Source organism: Podarcis melisellensis (genome assembly GCF_964234715.1).
Source record: "Podarcis melisellensis genome assembly, chromosome: 5".
Lineage (NCBI taxonomy): Eukaryota > Metazoa > Chordata > Lepidosauria > Squamata > Lacertidae > Podarcis > Podarcis melisellensis.
Genome location: NC_138537.1, coordinates 82,248,309 through 82,271,850, shown reverse-complemented (window position 1 = coordinate 82,271,850; position 23,542 = coordinate 82,248,309). Strand labels below are relative to the sequence as shown.

The 23,542-nt window shown below is 43.5% G+C and overlaps 1 protein-coding gene across 15 annotated transcripts in view; it reads right to left on the bottom strand.

Annotated features, from left to right (window-relative positions):
- Positions 1–23,542, bottom strand: part of KCNMA1 (potassium calcium-activated channel subfamily M alpha 1) — a 547,562-nt gene that overhangs the window by 205,717 nt on the left and 318,303 nt on the right. For all 15 annotated transcript variants that reach the window (XM_081913468.1, XM_081913470.1, XM_081913472.1 and 12 more), the window contains exon 6: positions 7,090–7,165. In XM_081913468.1, the coding sequence (XP_081769594.1) occupies positions 7,090–7,165 (76 nt within the window). The remainder of the gene's footprint in view (positions 1–7,089; positions 7,166–23,542) is intronic.

Genomic DNA, 23,542 nt, shown 5'->3' with positions numbered 1-23,542 from the left:
GACTTTATGTTTTAGCTGAGCATCCTTTACTTCAGTGTTCTTCAATCTTGAGTCCCCTTTTTAAATGTGTTGTTGTTGTTGTTGTTTTGGGGGTGTTGTTTTTATTTTGATTATGTATTTTGTGGTTTTATATTTTGATTTTATTCTGTGAACCTCCCTGATACCCCCGGGTATAGGGCAGTATATAAATTTGAAGAAGAAGAAGAAGAAGAAGAAGAAGAAGAAGAAGAAGAAGAAGAAGAAGAAGAAGAAGAAGAAGAAGAAGAAAGATGCTGTTGAACTACAAATTCCAACTTCCCTGACCACTGGTTAAGCTGGGGTGATGAACATTTGAGTCCAGCCACAGCCCCCAGAGCTGCATTATATTCTGTAGAAAAATTAACAAATGTGTATAGTGAACTCCACCAAAAAATCCCTCCCTGGTGTGATATGGAAGTTCTCCAATGGCTCATTCACACATGCGAAAACCACCAATGGATTTTTCAGTTGTTCGTATTAAGAGCACAAGTGTGTGAACCAGCCTAATGCTTTAAACATTTGCATCCTTCTCATGGCTCACTTTGGTGCGGTGTAGGTCCTGTTTTACGCAGAACTGTTTCCTGCCTGTAGATGCCTTTTCTCTTTTCAGTCAGGGTTCTAAATATAGATGGGCGGATTAGTCACCAACATTTCCCTGCTCTTTAAGCTCTTTGAGACATCTGTGCAATCTCTGATTCTGACTGAGTCCAGTCTAAGCCCCTGAAGTTGTACTGAAAACCTCATTTAAACCAGCAGCAAGGAGACATAAATAATCAATTCAAATTTGTTCACATTATTCAGTTTAATACGTCATGGTTTTTTTTGGGAACAATGCCTGAAAAACAGTTGTGCAACTAGGTGAAATTGCAGAGGTGACTGTCTTAAGTGCCAATAAGTAATGGATTTGTTCTTTCTAGCACCGGGTGAATTATTGGGATGCTGTCAACTGTTCCTTGCTGAGATCCAGCTAGAAAACATTTGAACACTGAAGCAGGCACCCACAGATGTATATCCTTCGCTGGATGATAAATTGCGTGCAAATGACTGCTGAACAAAAGAATCCTAGTCTGATCAGTGACTGTACTGTGAGACACCGATCAGCAATTCAAAAATGGGAGCAGGGAATTCAGATTAAGCCTCTGCATTCCCTCCCTGTACCACTCAGCTGATTAATGTTGTCACCTCAGCTATCTGACCAGGTAGGGGAAAAGTAAGGGTAGGAGAGATATTTGATTTTGTTTGAATTGCAAAGAGAAAATGAATGCACCATATTTATATATATATAATATATATAAACTGAAACACAATTATACTTTGAAATTTTCACTTTCCCAAATGTTGTGACGCAGCCATCGTGCATGGACATGCATCTGTTGGTGGAAAGTGCAAATAAAAATGCACATATTTGTGGAAATAACGTACAGAAATGATAATGAATGGGGAAACTGATTGCATCAGTTAAAACTACCTACTAGGAGAAATTTGCACTACAATGCTGGCACATGTTCATGAGGATTTATTTATTTTTAATTAAAACTGCTGCAAAAAGGTGGATAACTGGATTTAACGCTGGAAACAATGAGTAACAGAGGGTTCGTTTTAACCTGGGGAATATTGTGTTATAATTTCCTGATTATAATATGAGAGCTTCTGTCTAATTTTATTACAGCGGTGCCTCGGTTTTCGAACATAATCCATTCCAGACGTCCGTTGGAGTTCCGAAGCATTCAAAAACCGAAAACCGGAAGCGGTTCGACTTCCAAGGTGCATTCGAAAACTGAGGCACTTACTTTCGAGTTTTTGGCGTTCGAGTTACAAAACGTTCGACTACAGAGGTGTTCGAAAACCGAGGTACCACTGTATGTTCCTTTCACACTGTAGTATCTGTTGTGTGATGGAACTGTGGCTCTGTGATCAGTATGTTGCCATGTTGCACTAAATTTCATTCAAAACGTTGAGCGTGGTATGCCACAAGCATGAACATCACTGGACAACATTGACATGCCCTCATGCTTTCTGCACATGTGTCCTTCTGTATCACTATGATTCACCCACAAAAACAGCAGGAGAGAACTCTATGGTTGTCTACTGCTCATCACATTATGTTCACGATTTTCTGGGTGAATAGGGTGGCAAATGGATTTTTTCCCCCCCTGGAAGCAATTAACATGGAAATAAGCACTGAACTTTCACTATATTTCCAGAAGTGGCTTTTTTAATAATAATAATAATAATAATAATAATAATTTGTAATAATAATAATTTATTATTTATACCACACCCATCTAGCTGGGTTTCCCCAGCCACTCTGGGTGGCTTCCAACTGATTAAAAATAATACAGTGTCAGACATTCAAAACTTCCCTAAAGAGGGCCAGCTTCAGTTGTCTTTTAAAACTAAAATTGTTGTTTATTGCCTTCACGTCTGCTGGGAGGGTGTTCCCCAGGGCAGGCACCACTACTGAGAAAGCCCTCTGCCTGGTTCCCTGTAACCACACTTCTCATAGTGAGGGAACCACCAGAAGGCCCTCAGCGCTGGACCTCAGTGTCTGGGCTGGATGATGGGAGTGGAGACGCTCCTTCACGTATACAGGACCGAGGCTGTTTAAGGCTTTAAAGGACAGCACCAACACTAATAATAATAATAATAATAATAATAATAATAATAATAATTTATTTATACCCTGCCCATCTGGCTGGGTCTCCCTAAACAGGAGATGTCTTCTAAACGTCAGATAGTTGCTTATTTCTTTGACATCTGATGGGAGGGCGTTCCACAGGGCGGGCGCAATTACCGAGAAGGCCCTCTGCCTAGTACATGATGTGAAAGCAAAAATATAAGGCATTAACAGGGAATGCCCTCTCTAGGGCCTTGAAGCTCCTGGGGGGGTGCTTTTTCAGCTGTAGGTAGTCTGGGTGGCGAGACCGCAGTGTCGCGGGTGCCAGTTTTAGGCTTTGGGTGAAATCTTTTAGTCTGACTATCAATAAGGGGGTGAAGTGGTGACTCACCCCCGCGCGGCGGTGATATCAGGGTTCTCCGTTAAGAGGGGCTTTGAGGGGAGTCGCTGGCCTCAAGCGCTCAGCTGGCAGTCCTTGAACTCCCCTTAACACACTCCAGCCAACCCGAGTGCTGCTTTTGGCGCCAAAAGGGGGCGGGACAGAACAGGGGAATCCCCACTCACGTGTGTCCCAATGACACACGTGGTGGCAGGAATGGAACCCCTACGCAAGTGGGGAACACCTGTAAACTGCTCTGTGAATGCAGTCTGTGAGAACCTGCAACTGACAGATTCATCCAGCCCTAGCAGCAGCAAGGCACCTGAAGGATCTGTTAAAGAAATATCTGAGCATGGGGGGAAATGTTTAAAATAATTACATGAAATCTAATGACCAGCTGATAATATCTCTCCCCCCCCTTTGCTTAATGATTTGCTTAACTGATTTTCCAAGAAACAGAGCAATATGAATGGCCCCTGCACTGATCACTGATTGCAGGAAATAAATTTGTTTGCCCCAGCAATCCTTCAATAGGATGCACACAGCTTCTCTCTTTGGCTCTACACACTACAAAACAGTGTCTTGTGAAGAGTGATCTGGAGTGCAAGCCAAGAGGAGGAGGAGCCACAGGAGAAAAGGGCACCCCAGGAAATGATGCCCCTCTCTCTTCAGTTACACTAGCCACGATCAAAACACACTTTTCTATATGAAGGGAAATCAATGGTTTTACATTTAAAAGCCTTTAAGAGTCCAGGAATTTGGGCAGGGGTAGAAATTTCACCAAGTTTTGCACTTTTCAGTTTGTCACCTTAGAGCAGTTCCTGATGGGTGGAATCCCTCCCCCCCCCCCCCCCGGATACAGGACAGGCACCTATAGCTGAAAACAGAAGGCCCAAGCAACATTCCTTCTCCCCTTCCATAGTGTGTGGTTTCAGGGAGCCACCGACCTTTTGGGGCTGGTGGGAACATTTGCAAACCATTTGCAACATGCACACATCACGACTGTGCACATGCTGCAACCTATTCAATTGCCTGCGACAGAATGCTTCTTCTGAATCTACTTTCAGTGGGCAGGGTGCCTGGTGGGAACCAGTGGGAGCGTCCTGGGGTGCCTGCCTGCCTGCCTGTGGGCATCACACTGGCAACCCCTAGTGCAGCACAATTTCATGTCCCCGTGTCATTACACTGTCCAGGATGTGTGCACGTACTGCTGTTGCGCTGTGTTCTCAGGTTTTTATTTTAGGTTCCATCAACCTCCCCACATCAGATTGTAACTGCTGTCAAAAGCAGGGGTTTATAGGACCGATCAACTAGATACTTCCTAATTTTTGTGTCCCCTTACTATAAAGAAAAGAAACCGAACAGAGCTACGTTAGAAATATAGGGTCACTAATACGTTAGAAATATAGGGTCATATTCAATTACCGTAGGTTTCACACAGTGTGGACCTTTGAAAATTTATGGACTTAAAGTAGCTATGTTAATTAATTTTAGTAAGCTAAACTTAGTTGAATGCCACCTACACTTTTGCATTAAAATTCTTATGCTCCACTATTTGGTTCTTAGAGGACTTGGGGGAGGAGAATCGTTATCAGTGGATCCCCCCCCCCCCCGCTCTTTTTTTCCCAATAATGGAGGGAAGTCTTCTCTTATTCAAAAACAAAACTGATACACTTTAAGACACACCTACATGCTTATTATTTGGCAAAAGTACAATACCTAGATTATTTAATTATTTGAGGATGGTTTGGATTGGGATGGATTAAATACTAGAGAAATAGCTTTACGGCAACTGCAAACTACAATATGGCTTCCAGCCTATTACTGGGCAAAAAACCAAGTTATCTAAAGGGATCACGGCCTCTCATAGGAACCTGACTGTCTTCATTAGAGGATCTGCTCCCTTCACTGGAGACAGAATAGGTGGCAACCAGGGGCAAAACCCTCTCCTTAGAAGCACACTGTTTGTAGCAGGGGTGGGGAACCTGAGGCAAAGGGTGAAATGTAACCCTCCTGGCTTCTTCTTGGCTCTTGCGATTTTTCCCAGACCACATCCTCTCTCTTCAGGCCACTCCTTCTACTACTGACTCCTGTTGTTTGGTTTTTTCTGGATGCAAGGATAGAGAGTGTGTGATTGTGTGTAGAATCTTGCCTACTGGACAAAGGTAAAATTTGCATACATTGCTCCACCTATGTTTGCATCTGGCTCCACCCTCTACCTTCACCCACATCAGACTGAGCAAAAAAGAATGCAGCCTTAGGGAGTGATCTACTTTAGCATTTTACTTCTATTCAGTAAACCAAGCAGAAACTAAGAAACTGCCAAGCTTGTACATGCCATGGGCACCCATTCATTGTTACTAATGAACTCATGAAATGGAGAGAAAATTCCAAGGACGGAAAAAGCACTGGGAAAAGTTCTACCCTGCATCACAGGTCGCACTCTGAAAATCATTACTACAGTTTTAAACCCCTGCTGGAGTGGTAAACTTAGCAACTGCGGCTATTTCCATCTTTCTGCCCTGCCCAGTGTCCATTTGTCTGCTAAAGGTCTTGGCCCAGTATACCTGAAGGAGCAACTTCACCCCCATCATTCAGCCTGGACACTGAGGTCCAGCTCCGAGGGCCTTCTGCAGTTCCCTCACTGCAAGAAGTGAAGCTACAAGAAACCAGGCAGAGGGCCTTCTCTGTAGTGGCACCCACCCTGTGGAATGGCCTCCTGTTCAATGTCAAGGAAATAAACAACTATCTGACTTTTAGAAGACATCTGAAGGCAGTCCTCTTTGGGAAAGTTTTTAATGTTTGGTGTTTTGTCACTCTTTTATATATTCAAATGGGCAGGGTATAAATAATTTAAATTATTATTATTATTATTATTATTCCCTTCTAGGAGCAGCACTCTAGGTGTGTTACAAATAGGCAGAGGACAGGCAGACAAAAGGACAAGAAGTGGCTAGAGGAAAGTGTGAATTCTCCCACTGTATCAGGGAATTTAAAGGTACAAAGACAATCTCTAGGTTTTAATCTTGCTGTCAGACTTGTTGTGCAGTAAGGGCTTTTAAGACAAACACAGGAGAGACTAAGATATTTAGAGCTCTGAGAAACCATCTACTCCAGAATCAAATGGGAAAGTATGTTTGTCATTATAATTCAGAGGCAAATATTGTTTCAACAAGCACACAGGGCTGGAACCGGACTGAGTTATTTGCACCTCAGTGGGATTTAAGTCATGAATAAATTCCCAGTGGGAACCTAAGTTCAACTCATTTAGGGTGAGACCCATTGTTAAATCAGTGCAAGAAGTCTGAATGCCAACACTTCTGCAAGCATAAGCACAGAGGCTCAACTGCTACCAGTTAATAATTCCTGTGCAACATCTACCACAAGCACAAGGCTTGTTGTGCCGTGTTAATGAAGCAGAATGGCTGTTGCATGACTGGGCTGCAACAAATGGGTATCACCCTTCACCTAGTTCTAACCTACTCTCAAGGTTCTATAAATCTCTCCTTGGGACATTCGGAGTAAGACTGCACTGTTGGTTTATCTAACAAACAAAATAGTCCTTGAAAATGTGGTGCCACACTGTTTTTAAGCTATGTTTGCTTTGAACTGCACTCTACAAATGTAAAAGTGACCAAACAATTAAATCAATGAATGAATGCCATTCAGTATTAAGTTTGGCAAGGCAGAACTAGCTATGAAACTGAGTGGAAAATAAGAGTACAGTATTTCACAGAATTTAGCAAGAGCAGTTAATTGCCACATTTATTCATGATTCAATCCTATGCACATTTACCTGAAAGTAAGGCCCTTCTGAGTAAACACGCATAGGACTGTCCTGTAAATCCCTGGATTTTCTGTGAAGTAGAGAAAGGATGACTCCCGGGATTGCTGCTCTGGATAAAGCAATTAACTAGCCATTACCTGAATAGCAGCAGCTGAAGAAATTTAAGCATAACTTTTGTTCATATTTGATAATTAGACAGGAGTCTAAACCTTGTCCTTTCAGTGCCCTGAGAAACTGTGAAATTAATCACTGTGAAAAAGGTTAAGGGAAAATACATTAATGTCTTACCTTGTTTTAAGGATATTCAGAAACTGCAAAATTTCTGAGAACTGTATCAGCCTAAGAGCTCGTAAAAATCTTAAACCTGCAATTTCAAAAGGGTAGAGGGGAAGAGAAAGAGAGAGAGAGAGAGAGAGAGAAATAATCAGGTTATTTTTATCCCTATATGAATTCCAAAGGCAGCTGTGAAATCAAAAGTCACTAACATGGTGAATATCAAATACCTCTGAAATGTTGCTCCATATTGATCAGCCCCAAAGCTTAGCCAGCTATTTTCAGAAAAGTATAGATTTCTTTTGAGAAAAGTGAATATGAACCATATAAACACTTAATGCATTAAAACTATTTTAACTATAAAATGCATAGAGGATAATGTCTCCTTCCAATGATATATTCCTGAAAGCTCTTAACTCCCACCCACCCAAAGCTTCCTGAAAAAAATGAGTGATTATGGGCAAGTGATCAGGAAACCTGTTTTTAAAGAGAACCAGAAAGTACATATTCATGATTAAGATAATACTTTATGACGTAAAAATCTCTGGTTGACACATTCTGCATTTTCACAACAAACTCCCGAAGTTCTAACAGCTCTCCAATAGACCATGGCCTAATTTAGCATAGGTTAAACTATACTACCACTTTTTAGCCAATGCAATTTTTCTAAGAAATTACATTTTTATTAGTGAAGCCAGGTTGTATGGATAGCAACTCTACGGATGACTGCACAGGGTCAGAGAAATACTGTAAAAGATTAAAGGCTTAAATTATTAAGGGAGACTTATGGTGATAGGAAACAATTCTGCTGCAAATCTCTCTCACAGGAGTTAAAGGTACATTGGGTATTATGCAGCTTATAAAGGAAGGAAGGAAGTTTAGAGGACAAATTTGTGTCTTTGTGCAGTTGTGCAGAGCACTGCATAATTATGTGCTCAGTGTCGCTTTTGCTGAAATTCACGGGGCTTTATATTGTCCCTATGTATCACCACCATTCGCTCCAGCAGAAACACAGCCATCTCAGTTCATTATCAGTTTGGAAGTTAAAATCAACAAATAAGGTACTAGTTCCAATATACTTGGGGGACTCTCCAGGTATGCATACATATGGAAGTTTTAAATTAAGAAAGAAAGAAAAGTTTTGTTTGTCTACAAAAAAAAAGAGAGAGAAAGAAAAAAATGTCCCGTGAACTTTCTGAAGGTACAAACCTAAGACTCTTACAGCTTACAGAAGGCATCCTGGAGAGGGTGAAGCTGAGCATCCCTGCACTATAGAGGAGCAAGATAAGTGAAAAGGGAACCCATTCTCTTTTTCACTCCGCAGCCCTTCCAACTATACAGTGATACCTCGGGTTACATACGCTTCAGGTTATAGACTCCACTAACCCAGAAATATTACCTCGGGTTAAGAACTTTGCTTCAGGATGAGAACAGAAATCGCACGCTGGTGGCACAGCGGCCGCAGGAGGCCTGATTAGCTAAAGTGGTGCTTCAGGCTAAGAACAGTTTCAGGTTAAGAACGGACCTCCAGAACGAACTAAGTTCTTAACCGAAGGTACCACTGTACAGCAATTTGTGACCTTTTCTAGTACTATATATATATATATATCATAGGGACACAGGTGGCGCTGTGGGTTAAACCACAGAGCCTGGGGCTTGCCAATCAGAAGGTTGGTGGTTTGAATCCCCGCGACGGGGTGAGCTCCCGTTGCTCGGTCCCTGCTCCTGCCAACCTAGCAGTTTGAAAGCACGTCAAAGTGCAAGTAGATAAATAGGTACCGCTCCAGCGGGAAGGTAAATGGCGTTTCCGTGCACTGCTCTGGTTTGCCAGAAGTGGCTTAGTCATGCTGGCCACATGACCCGGAAGCTGTCAGCTAGCTTCCTCGGCCAGTAAAGCGAGATGAGCACCGCAACCCCAGAATCGGCCATGACTGGACCTAATGGTCAGGGGTCCCTTTACCTTTTTATATATATCATAGCACAGGTCTTTGGGAGACAGAATGGCGGTTGAAAATAAAAAGGTATCTGTCTTCCATTCTCCCCCCCTCAATCCCCCCTTTTTCCTCATGGAGAGATGACTGAACAGCATGCAAGGATTCAGTTCAAGGCTGCAGTGGCATGTGAAACCGGTGGGACAGTTTTGGTGGCCTTCCACTGCTGTTTGCTGGGATGGGGACAGGGCAGCGAAGAGAGCTCTGAGCTGGCAGCATTTTTCCCCTGCGGGGGGGGGGTGTGCGTGCGCTCCTGCAGGGCACTGCTGCTGCCAGCCTTGGGCTCACCACCTCAACAAGCGGTCCAAGGGGGCAGTTTAACCAGCTCACGAGCCGCCCCCAAACTGAATCACCCGCTTGGCGAGTCCCCACTTGCTGTGCTGAACGGATGCGGTGCAGCAGAGGAAATCACATCTGCACATGCCCAGACGCCAGAAATCGTGTCCGCCCATGCCCAGATGCCAGAAAACACACGCGCAGAATTCGGCCCATGGAGAGATCTCCGCGGGACTTGACCAGCCCAGGCAGGTAAAACCTTGCCAACCCCTGCTCTATCTCCACAGAGTTCCACTGCCAAGCGGGCACCGCTGTGCCATGACTCTAGTGTCAGACTCCTCAACTTCAAGGGCTGAAGAGGAAGACTTTGAAACAGAAAGAGAGAGCATGACAGGGTGCTCTCAGATGACCCTGCTGGACCAATACCCCTGCTTCAACTTAAGGATGTGGCACTGCTCCACTCCTGCATCACACTGGATTACTGGAGGTGGTGGGGCTCTTTCAGTACAACCACACCTTGCAGCACAGGGGTAAAAACACACTGCTGCTACCCATCCGGCTCACTTGCAGTTTCTGGGTCCAGGTTGGCCAGAGCCCCAAACAGGAGAGCTTGCCTTCTGCAACATTTTGCTGCAGATCCCACTTGCAATGTATTTTTAAAGGCCACTCCACTTTCTGCCGAGCAATACAAGATTCCAGGGGTCTTGGCACTTAACCATGTGTTCCTTTTGGGGAAAATGAGGAGCAGCAGAGGCTGTGGTGTCTTTATGAGATATGGTCTGAGTCTGGATAAAGAGCGAGGGTTTGGGGCAACACGTCTCAAGAGTGGCGTGCTTCGACAGCAGCGCAGCACTGGATTCAAAGACAGCCCAAATGCCATTTCTGTGTCTCTTCCTCACAACTTGCATGGCACTGGCCCCAACCTCCTTCTTCCCAAAAACTCTTGCTAAAAACGTAACCCAAGCCTCATGCAAAAAGAACATTTTTTCCTGTGGTGACATAAACCTTGACAAATTCCCCCCTAACTCTCCTATTTTCTTTTGCTAACTAACACACAGCTGGGGGAGGGAATCAGGACACTGAATGCTTTTGCCAGGGTAATGACTTGACTTCTTCTTCTTCTTCTTCTTCTTCTTCTTCTTCTTCTTCTTCTTCTTCTTCTTCCTTGCTGAATCCATTGAACAAATCCCACATTTACTAATTTCAGAAATTATGGTGAGAACCTGGCATCCCATAATCCACTAACACTTGGTGGATCTAGAGTGAGATCTAAAGCATTGCATAGATAGGCCCAAGTGCCCAGTGGATATTTAAAAATAAAACTTTTTATTTTAACTTTCGAGCAGCAGACACCCTCCCAATGTTATTCTCACAGCTGCTTTTGAAACTCCTCTCAGCTCCAACTGTGGGCAAAAGATGTCTATATCAGAGGATATAGTTTTGTGTGCAAAAAGCTAGCATATCCTTAATAGGACTCTAAATCCTAAAGCTAGAAAGGCCCTAAGGTATTCCCATTATTTTACCTAAAGCATATTTGAAAAAGCTTCCAGCCTAGTCTTGAATAATTAGTTGATTTCACTGTAATTAATTCCTCTATTTAATAGTGGAGATGAAAGGGGTCCTGGTAAGCTTACATAATTGTATGCATGAAAAACAGTTTTATTATAAATGTGCTCAGAACATTCAAATTAGCTGCTTAATAAAAACAACAATGTTTCATTGATGTTTTCCATGTTTATACCAATTCCAATTACTGTCATGTAAGTGCAACCTACCATCCCTTAGAGAAGATATATTTTATTATAATAAAGGCAAAGTAGAATTCACCGTGTTTGAACTGTGCATGTGCCACAACAACTACAAAACTGAAAATACCGGACAGTAACTTTTTATTTGGCTATGTCCCAGTCGGTAGGAAAATGTTGTGCAAGCAGCTGAAAGTCCTGATGAAATAATCAAAATATGAAAGAGAACAAAATTCCAACACTATCATTTGGGGTGGTGGTGGTGAGGGTTTTATTAACTACAAAGCATTTTGGAGAAGATCATTTTAATTCTCTCCAGCTTGAGAAAAAACAATAGTGTATCTCTGAACGCTTAGAAGTGCAAAGAAAAAATCCTTTTGAGAGCATAGCTTTATGGCATTAACTTGAACAGATCTTTGGGGAGAGTATTCAGTCCAAAACAACACAAGCTAATGCCCCCCCACAGCCTCAGACCAGACTTTTATTAGAGAGTTTCCTCTTCCAACTTAAGAAGAAGAGGGGAAATTTAGCAGGGGTTTTGCCTGCCAGATGTAATCCATCAGTGAAAAACTCTTCCAGGCTCCTCCTTTCAGACCAAAGCAAATGTTTCGTCCCCTGTGAAGAGTGGGTCTGGAGAATCCTCCCCATTTTTTCATCTTTTCCTAAGCCCTGATCCAGAAATGCAGGTAACATATCTTTTTGCAGCCTTTAGTTCTATTCCTATTTGGAATGCTTTGCTGCTACAGCAGATATGCGATTTCATTTTCTCAGTACAATGGAGCTGCAAATGGGAAAACATTTTTGAGGGGATGCACCTAGGGATGTTGGAGAATTCCACTGGAAACAGAGATAGGAGTTAGGAGTTGCCGCAAATTATGTGCTTGCCCAAAGTCAGGAACGGAAATCATGCAAGTGAATGCAAGACATATTCGCTAATGTCAGGCGGTTTTTTAGTGCACAAATGATATTTTCAGCATTGACATTGGCACTGGCATTATTATTATTATTATTATTATTATTATTATTATTATTATGTTTCCCCTGAAATGCATTGAAGTTAGCTATGTAATGAATTATATTAGTGGATAGTCAGATGAATAACGTGAGTTTTAGCTGTAGTGGAAGAGAAACAGTGTTGACTGCAGTAAACACAGGACAGGTTTGAATTCACAGCCTCATGGCATCCCTAAATACACATCTCCCTGCCTATACACAGAATAGCAAAAATGACCTAATAGGCATTACTGAAAGCTGATGGGATGAGACTCGTGAATTGAATGTAAAAATTGAGGGGTAAAACCTATTCAAATGAATAGACGTAACAGGAAGGGAAGAGGAGCAGAATTATATGTAAAGGATGTGTACGCTTGTGAAGAGATCCATGACCTGAGCACAGAAGGAAAAATTGAAAGTATATGGGTAAAAACTGTAGGAGAAGCAGTGACCTTACTGTGGGTGTCTGCTATAGACCACCAAGTCAGATTGACGATTTGGATGATGCCTTCCTAGAGCTGATTACTGAACATTCAAAAGAGGAGAAATGTGGTATTCATGGGAGAATTCAACTACCCTGGTGTCTGTATGGAACTGCCAAGAATGCAACAACCATCCAGGAGTGGCAGGTGAAGTTGACAGAATACGCAGAACTTGCCAAATTGTCAGGGAGGATCCGGGACCAGGAAGACCAAAGATACCAAAATAATTGGAGTAAATCTATTGAATATTTAAAGGAGAATTGTAAAGAGGTCAAGACACTAGCAGGATTGACATAATACCTTCAATGTATGATAGTACTATTGTGAGAATGATGTGCGCGATAGAAAGGGGTTAAATATACCAATTGCAGGGAGGGAGGGGAGTCACGGCTCGGCAGAGTCAAAGGGAATGTATGACATTAATATGGTTTGTTGGAAAAGAATATGTAAGGAAAACAATAAAAATTTACTTGAAAAAAAAGAATGCAACAGGGAGGAAGTGACTGACAAAGTGGAAGTACTTTGGGAGGAAGTGATCATGTCCTCTTGAGTTTTGTGATACAGAGGCAAGGGAAGGCTGGGTGTAGTCGGACATGCACTCTGGACTCTAAGAAAGATGATTTCAAAAAGCTTAAGCAACTATTGGGTGAGATCCCATGGCCAGAAAAACTCAGATAGACAGGGGTCCAAGATGAATGGGAATTTCTAAAAGGAGGAATACCAAGGCACAAATACAAACAATTCCAACAAGAGAGAGAAGTGGGAGGCTTCTAAAGAACCTGGTGTGGCTGCATAAGGAGCTTACAGATGAGCTGAGATTTAAGGAGGACTTGTATAATAAATGGAAGAAAGGGGAAATCACAAAGGAAGAGTATACATGAGTAGCCAACAGCTGCAGGGAGGTCAGGCAGGCCATAGCTCAGAATGAGCTCAGGCTTGAAAGAAAGGTTAAATATAACTTTCAAAGGTTTATTTGGCTATGTTCAAAGCTAGAGGGAAAACAAGCAAGGGGTAGTCTTCTACATGGAGAAGATGGAGAAATGCTGTTGGGTGACAGAGAGAAGGTGGAACTGCGCAACACCTACTTTGTGACTGTCTTCCCCAAAAAGGAAAGCAGTGTCCAACCTGGTGATAACAGAATAAACGATGCAAGGAGGGAGTTGCAGCCCAAGATAGTAAAAAATGTGGTAAGGGAACACCTAGCTACTTTAAATGAATTCAAATCTCCAGGGCCTGATGAGCTGCACCCAAGAGTACTAAAGGAGCTTGCGGATGTAATCCTCGGCCCATAGGAGTTGGCTCCAAGGCATAGTGATGAATACTCTGTTGTTCTATTCCATCTGAAGAGGACAAGGGAATGGGGCTTAATCGCTCAAAAGCATGCACAATTACACCACTGCTTTTTTTTTTTTAACTTTCCTAAAGATACTCAGCTATGCTGAAAGGTACTTCAGGACATATCCACCACAGCAAATACCTGGTTTTTACTTTGAGAATGGGAAGATGACATATATTCACCGCCTTCCTAGCTACAATCTAATCGTCATGTTACTAGGACCACCAGTACATGGAAATTGCATCGTTTTCTCTTAACAGAAAACTCAAGCAGCCACAGGACAAGGGGAGGCCTCAGCACACTTAAGTGAGCCCCATGGTATGCAAAAGAGCAAAATCTCAGTGCCCCCCGCAACCCAGTGAAGACTAAGCCTGCTGAGCAGCTTCCATGAGTCACAAAATACTGATTATCAGCTGGAAAACAAAAACAGAAAACAGTGGAAGAGGCAGAAGGAAGGAATCGATACGTTCGAGTTCCTTGCAGCTTATGGTATCCTGAAAAGGCTGGCTCTCTGAACATTATTGTTGCAGGAGGCAGGTCCCATATACACACAAGACCTGCAACAATTCCATTTGTAGAGTTATTTCCTTCTCCACTTAGTAGGAGTGTCCCTGTCCAGAGTCCCTGCCAGCCAGCCAACTCCTCTTCCTCTAGGACTCTAAAAATTGTGAGGAAGAGGCAGGAGAGTCAACTTCCTCTTTCCCCAACCCCCTCACTGCACTTTTCTGTTCTTCTTTCCAACTGACACTCAACATTCAATGGCTGCTGGGCATTCAGCCCTCATAGGACTGGGGTTGTGTTTTTTTGGGGGGTGGAGAACAGTGTTAGAAACTAAGATATGAAAACTAGGAGCTAAATAGCACCTTCAACCTAGGTTATGGGGGCAACAACGGTTTAGTGTACTTTTTTAAAAAAAAAAAAACCAAGAATACAAAGCTGGAAATGAATGAACAGCAGCTAAAATATTGTGTTCATTTTTCACATGGTCTAGTCCTTCCCCTGCCCACCCCTGTAATATTCTTAAGAGGGTCTCTTCTCCAGTCTTCAGACAGTAGCTGGAAGCGGAGAGGCAGAAAAGGTCCCCCTTTCCTTCCACTCTTCAGTTTTAATCTGAAATCTTAGGTGCAGTACTGAGCCCAGAGCTCAGAAACTGCACATGCTGATAAAATTGCCTGTCGCAAAATGCGCATAGAACAAGGGGAGTTTCAAACACTGGGGAAGAAGTGGTAGGCTCCTTAGGGTTTACTAAGAACTTCTTCTTCTTCTTCTTCTTCTTCTTCTTCTTCTTCTTCTTCTTCTTCTTCTTCTTCACCTTAAAGTTTCCCTGATCACACCAACACCTACCTCTTGTTTCATAGATTCATAGAATTGTAAAGTTGGAAGGGACCCGAGGGTTATGTCATCCAACTCCCTGACTCTGTTTAGCTTTGCAAAGGTGCTAGCAGTTTTACTGCTGCACCACTAGGAGGCCCAATTTGATTCCATTTCTGCCAGGACTCTATCGCTTGACTGCATGTTTGTACGACATAGAGGACAGGACATGAAACGCTTTGCGAAAGGCAATACTTAAAAGTCAAAAGAACACTGCATTTAATTTATAGTACAAAGGAAGCAGGCGCATGACAGGAAATGTATAACACAAGAACTGTGGGAAACGTTCATGGGTCTATACTTGTGAAAATATATTAATCAAGCCCTCACCCAAACCCCCCCTTCCAATAAAACCACATCCCCCATTTTACAGAATAAAAACTTAAAAGCCATCTATCTGGACATTACGAGGAGAGGGGCGGGATAATGACTCTGTTTAAGAAAATGTCTCTAGGCATACAGATGAAAGCACTTCAGCCTTGCAAATGCATTACAAACACAACTAGTGGGTTCATCATGCATTCAACCACAGACAGAATCACGCAGGGCAAAGAAGTAAATCAACTATTTCAGTAATTTATACCTTACCCCAGTATGAGCCAACTTTGTAACAAGACACCAAGGTCTGTCGATACGTATTTTGTTCTTCCTTTTCAGAGGCACTATGCCCAGGTTTGACTCTGTATCCATTTTTGAATAAATCTCCATGAGACTTCTTACGACGCCGGGTACTTTTGTATGTTTCCGTCCGTGTACCCCCTGTGGGGTTGTGATAGACCAAAATCTTGCTGGGAATCATCGCAGCAGAGCTTCAGGGTTAAAGGGGGGGGGGGAATCAAAATTTTACCCGAAAAGGTGTTTCCTCCAAGGTGTGGGCAAAATTTGCCAGAGTGTAAAGTCTCTCCCCCCCCCCCAACTACACACTAAAAATTAAAGAGCATAAAGGAAGAGAGGTTGCTGAGAATCAGCCACTCATGCTGGAATATTTTAAGTTGTGAAATAATTAGGAAGACTGCATATTCTGTATTTGATATTGTTACCAAAAATAATTTTAAAATGGCATAAGCAAAAAAAGGAGGGGGGAGGTAGTGACTGGAAGAGGGAGAAATAGAACAAATTTCTATTCCAAATTGTGCTCTCTAAAACGCAGAGGACATCACGCAAACAGGGACCAAACTGTTATGGCAGAGAGACTTGCTGTGCAGATGCTCCTCTTGTTTGTGTGCCACCCCAGGGCTTAAAAGGCATCTCCTATCCGGATATTGCCATATAAGCTTCTTTCGTTTCCCCTCCAACCTGCGCCCTCCCCAGGAGGAGAAAACAGAACAGATTACAGTTCCTGCAAAAAGGAGATGCTTTGATCCACAAATCCACAGGCCCACCCACAATGCCACAAAATGTATTTGGTTGTCACGGAAATTGTTCGTTTGACAGCATTACATGCCCTATCTCAGGTTAAAGCCTGCACACTGCAGAGAGGTCATGTAATCAGCCAACTCTTACAGGATTTAGTCCTTATGAATTGGGGAGGGATGTGTGTGTGTTGTGTGTGTGTGTGTTGTGGGGGGAAACCTTCAACTAATCCTCAGTTAACGACAACTGGAATACCAAATATTTTAAGCTATAACAAGGAGTGGCTAGAAATAAACAGTATTCAATTAAGTTTTGATAGATGGTATTTGCAAATCCCTTGTTTCCACCTAAGGCCTTACCCAACCCATTCAGGTTAAGAAAATGATAGTGAAAAAATATTATTTTTTAATGAATGCTTGTTTTGCACAAAAGAAAAGAACTAGGGCTCCCCACAGCTGTCAGATGCTATGGCTTATGCAATCCATTATGAATTCAAACACAGTGGGGGTTTTTTCTTCTTAATCTCCACTTTCACATAAAAGCTGTCATCCCAACCCCCAAAAGCTGGGCTAATTCAGAAGATTGCTTATCCTTACATCTGTTTCCGTTAGCAAAAGCAAAAGAGGTCTATCAGTGGCTATTTAACATTCTAGCTAAACGAAACATCCTTGTACAGAGACAGCGCGGGCATTCTGTCTCCCCCATGTGATTAGAATTGTTTGCGGGAGAGCAAGGGCATGTCTGTTATCCATGCCCCCTCCATTGCAAATCTCTTGCCCAGCCCCGCTGACCTCCATACACTACACTATGAACACCAGCAGCTGGGAGCCTTCTGTACTCCTGCAGCTTCCCCCAATCAGGGCTCTAAGGCTCCCCACCACTAAAATTCACCGTTTAGCACATGAAGGGCGGTGAAGCCAGGCACAGGATATGCTGGGTGGAGACAACCAACACCCGCTTCTTTCTTTAATGCAGTTCTAATTGCAGGAATTGCCAACATGGTGCTTTCAGTTGTTGGATTGCAACTCTCAGCATCCCTGACCACTGGTTCTTTTGACTGGGGGTGATAGGAGTTGGAGTCCAATGTCATCTGGAAAGCTGCCCCTGCTAGGAAGTAAAGGAAAACGAGATGTTCCTTCTCAGCAAGCTAACCTTGCAACAGAGGTAGGTCTTTTTAAAAAGCCACCCACCAACTAGTACAACTTTCTGGAAAGCACATTTGCTTCACAGAAAGTCGTACGTCAGCATGACTTTTCTATTTTTATCTGGCTGCTGCCAGTAGCATAGCCCTAAACCAGGACCAGGCTCTTCAGAGAGGTTTTAACCTATGGACAGGACAGAATGTCAAGAAGGAAAGTAAAGGAGGACAAAGGTCAGGGGCAAAGCCTGGATTATGCTACAAGACACCATTCAGATGAAGATGACCAGAGGCATCTCCTGTAAATCACAGAGAACTAGTCACAAGGAGAGGGTGGATGGATGGATATACAAATTAGAGCAATGTGGTTGGGTCGATTCGATTTATACCTTGGGAAACCGGGCTCTAATCAAAATGGAGTTCCAATCCTACTTCTACAATGGAGTCAGATGAGTGGCCTTAGGCATTCCTCTTCAGTTGGTGGGCCATTGCCCACAAGAGAGCCATACCTCCAAGATTCTGGTGAATCACACTAGTGCCACTATCACCTTTTCCCTTTTTGTTAGGGATGTGTGTGTGAGAGAGAGAGAGGGAGGGGAGAGAAAAAGAGAGAAATAGATAAAGCAACCCACAATAACGTTGGATCTGAAGAGGTAAAATACTATTGGTCTAAGCAGTGAAGTGGGGCAGTAAATGTTATGTGTAATGTTTTTCATTTCACAAAGGCTATTAGTAACATTTAACAGATGCCAGATGTAAATACAGTATTTCGCAAGCTGCACAGTTTTCAGTAATATTTACTGAATTCATGGAAAGCAAACATGCTATTATTTCAGATCACCCTCTAGGGCAGCCTTTCTCATCCTTGAGTCACCAGAGGTTTTTGAACTACAACTCCCATCATCCCTGAGTACTGGGCCTGCTAGTTAGGGGTGATGGGAGTTGTAGTCCAACAACAGCTGAGGAGCAAATGTTCCAGGGCATTTAAAAAATAATAACCAAGTTTGAATTGGACATCTTCAAATTCAAATAATCCATGCAATCTGCATAGCCATTTTCAAATTCAATGCCCCCCCCCAAAAAACCCCAGCAACCCTCCCCTCATCACTAAAGGTTCATGATTGCTCTCCCACATCTTAAAACTGCCCAAACCATTTCATATTTATTCTGAAGTTCATTCACACTGAGTTCAAGGGAATTTATCACAAGTACACATGCACACAATTGAAAACTGAATTCAACAACATAATAATTATGTCTTGCCCTTCCAAACTTTCAGGACACATACACAGTACAATTTATATCTTATCTGAACAGGGCTGGAAGCCTGCCTCTAACCACTGGTTTCAGGGATTATTCATTAGGATCAAGCACTACTTTTCAAGAAGTTCCTCCCTCTTATGTAAAACTGAACAGGTGGCTTCTTCTTTTCAAATCAACTTAATAATTGCCTAAATTATTTATTGGAAGCAGCATTTGGCATAGCAACACTCAGCTCAACTTTAGAAACATTTGCAGCAGCATACACCAATCAAATACCAGTAAATCTTTTTTGTACTTTATCAAAACTTCCTATGAAAAGGAACATTCATGATGGTTGAACAACTGTTTAAATTCCTGCTTTCTCGTGGCTCCAAATATGTGTCTTTCGTACTTGGGCAAAACTTTGTTCCTGGAGAACTGGTCATTCTCCTACCTATATGAAATGACCAATTTCCTTAAAGCACAGTTCTGTCCGGGCTCAGAAAAGAAGAGTGACAAGCAATATGCTTGGTGGTTGCAGGAATTTGTGCACACGCATGCGCGTGTGCGAGCACACACAAAATTTTATTTTATTTCTACAAACAAAACTGGCACTGCGAAGTAGTTCTGCCCTCTAAGGTCATTGATGCCCCCCGCCCCAAAGCCTTTCCATACATACAACTGAGAAAATATTCCTTCCGTGTCTGCATATTATATGATCTCCAAGCTACAAATGTCTTTTTCGGTGAATACCACCCTCTTAAAGGATTTTCTGGAGTGTGAAGTTGTGACACCATTTTTGTGTCCTGAAGGACACACTACCCATATCGCAATATCCAGAGAAGGGCATAGGATGTGAAAGGAAAACTGAAGGGAGGTGGAAGTCGGTTGGTTACTGTTGTAGTGAAGCAGGTGAAGAAAAAGGAAAGCAGCAACAGATAGGGCATTAAGAAAATGAGATTAAGGGGCAAATGAAAACCCAACTTTTTTTTATTAACCGAGCGTCTGACTGCTAACACCCAGCTAGTACTGAAGACCATTGACAGGATGGTAGGAATGGGAGTCCCTCCAGTTTCTGACGAGTGAAAGAAAATGAGACTTGTTCTGATCCACAAACCTATGTGTTTTTTCTTTGGAAGCTCTCATTAACCCTGTTTCTAAGCATTCCCCTGAAAACACCTAACTTGATAGCACCACAGGCTTGAGCCTGGAGCCAAGTCAAATAATGACCGCTCCCCACATCAAATGGGGGGTGCCTTTTGCGTGGTCGCGAGCAGCCCCCTAGACACTATGCAGCTCCTGGCAGTACAGCCTGGCTTTGCCCTCCCCAGGCTGGATACCTGGAGATCTCCGCCTACCTCAGCCAATTGCCCAATCCCACCTGAGGGAGGCTTTGCCAGGGGATCGGGCCAGGTAAGGGGAGGGAGCGTCCTGCCCACACAGTAGAGGGTGGATCTTACCTGGGAATAGTCAGTTGGCTCCAGAGCTTCTCCCACCCTGCCCTCCCTCAGTTAGGCCTTCTTTTGCAGGTTAACCTTTTCTCCACAAGTACGCGGGCGTTGCTACATCAGGGTCGCTGTTGAAGGGCCGGAAAGGAGTTTTCCTGCATTGGCAGGTTTTGCCTTCCCCGTAGCAAAACATCACAACTTTGACAGTTTCAGGCTTGGGCAGAATCCGTAGTCTATCTTCCCTAAATGGGGAAGGCATGAAGCGGTGACTCCCCCACCCCTGTGCGCGGCAGCGATCCCAGGGTTCCCCATTATAGGGGTTTTGAGGGGAAGCATTGGCCATACGCTGAGAGGTTGTCATTGCTCTCCCCTGTGATGGCGGCGAAACGGGGGGCGGGCTCTCTGCTTGAACATATGTTCTCCAGAGCCAGCCCAATCCCCACACATTCTGGATAACCCTGATATCCCCCAGGATAAACTCCCAATGCCTAAGCCAAGGTCTCCCCACATCTGAATCTTAATAAAGTTGTGGCCAATTTTAATTCCATAGCACGTTGTCTTGAGTCATTAGTCCACTCGGGAGTCGCCTGGGGTTGGGGGGACTCCGCCTGTCCATGTAAATGGGGGCTGCATGCAAAAGATGTAAGGGGGCAGGAACAAATGAAGAAAGGATCTGTCCTGGTGCTTAATTTCTCAGACCTCCCCACTTTTGCTGTAGAAAATTAACGCAGTGTATCCAGAGGCCCATCCCAGGATGAGCAGGAGATGACAGCGTGCAGCCGTCAGAGTGAATTGTTTGGAGGCAAGAAGCAGCAAGGGGTGGAAATGGGGCTAGTTATTTAGTTCCTGCTTCCTCAATAGCATCATGAGAGATGACTCGAAGGTTCGCTAGCTGTCACTCTTAATCATTTTAGATTGGAGCCTGCTAAGTTAAGTATTCGGTGTCAAAAGCATTTAAGGGCCAAACTAGACACGATGGGGGCAACTACATGAATTCATCCACGTGTCTTTTTAAAAAAATAATAATAAAAAGGAGCAGTGTGGGTGAGGGGACCTGAGCCCCCGTCCTTATCTATGTGTACTCAGTTGCTTCAACAGTTTTCACTGCCTAGTCCAGCTTACTTGCAGTAGCGGTGATAAGCTGGGGAAGAAGTACTTTAAAAAGCAACAGAGCACAGCAAGGTAAGACAGAATGGAGAGGAAAGTTTGGCTTCTCTCACCTGTATGGTCCTATCTTCTCCTCACTACTCTCTTGTCTTGCATATATTTGTGTTGTTTTACTTGTTTTGGATTTTGCAAACTGCCTTGAAATATCTGATGAATGGTGGTATAGAAATGTTTGAAATGTATGCATACATACACGGGTTCCTCCTGTGTTTTTCAAACTTGGGCTCCCCAGCTGTTGTTGGACTACAACTCCCATCACCCCTAGCTAGCAGGACCAGTGGTCAGGATTGCCCTCTCATGTCTAGTTAGCTCTGAGGGCTGGCCTCAGGCAGATGCTTGTATTCAGCAACTTTGCTGAACATTTTGCTGGAGATGATCACAACTCAGTTGTGATCAGTGTAGAGAGCTCCAGGCTGTTGGAGAAGGTACAGTGGAACCTTGGGTTGTGGACGTAATCCGTGACGGAGGCATGTCTGCAACCCGCAGCATTTATAACCTGCAGTGCCGCGTGATGCAATTTGGTCTTCTGCGCGTGCGGGAAGCGTGATTTTCCGCTTCTGCACATGTGCGAGCGGTGAAACCCAGAAGTAATCCTTTCCGGTACTTCCGGGTTTCCCGCGGTCCACTACCTGAAAACACATAACCCTTAGCGTTTGTAACCCGAGGTACCACTGTAGTTAAAAAAGAAAGGGAGACAGAATGCCTGTGTGTGTATGTGTGTGGCTGCAGATGTTGTCTATACACCTTACGTTAATACCATTGCCACACACATTCTGAACACATACTCTCATCCACATTCTTCCCACAACTAGACATACAGAAGCTACTACATAGGTCTAGAGTTGAATCTAGGCAGTCCTGGTGAGCAATGAAACTGCCTGTGCATTGTGGCAGGGATATGCTAGATAGCTAAGGAATGGAGCTGTGTTTTCTCTCGAATTACCATATTTTTCCGTCTATAAGATGCCCCCGTGTATAAGATGCCCCCTATTTTGGGGGACTCATATTTAAGAAAATGAAGGGAGATGGCCCAGAGTATAAGACACCCCCTAATTTTTGACCTTATTTTTTAGGAAAAAATCTAGCCTTATACATGGAAAAATATGGTACCTAAGTAGCTAGAGGACAGGAAAGCAATGCCAGGATGCACACCAAAAATACTGAGGACAGGAGGAGGTTCATAAAGGTTCTGGACTCCCTCCCCACCAAAATGAAACAAAAACAAAAGCCCAGCAACTTTCACTCTTAAAAAAATCAAAACTTGTGGCAATTTCGAGCGACACCAGCACGGTCTGACTCAGAGAACAATTCCTCCAAGCCCCTGCCTCTCAATGCTATTAGTCACTTTATGACATCTGCCCGGCTTGAGGTCTGCAAAACTCTTTGTGACCTCAGAGATTCAGCTGCAGGCGCTGAAGCGTCACAGTTTTTCTGGCTGCCATTGGTTTAGCTCTGCTGACATCACAATCTTTGCTGGTCTGATGTCACAAACAGGGCATGCCACGTGCCATCTCAGGTCAGACTACTGACTGCTTACTCACATTTGAACACATATTGTACTGTGCTCTGTTACTGATACAAGAGAGAGACTAATTACTACCCAGCTTTTCTTACTGCTGGCGCTTAAGCGGGCAAGAGCACAAGGTGATAGAGGGATGAATCTCAGGAGAATGGGAATAGAGGTGAACACCAATGGGGAAAACAGGCATGGTGGGAAAGGTAAGCAAACAAAGAGGCTGGAAAATATGGATGTTGGGTAGCAGAAGCATTCTGAAGGTGTCCAGATAACCAAACAGACAAGGTCAAAATGTGGCCTTTGCCCTAAGGCACAGGGCTGATCCAGGGATCAGATCCTTAGGAGGGAACTAATGGTTTGCTTGAGTGGATGGAATTGTGCTGGAATCTGGGAAACATCAATGGCCACAG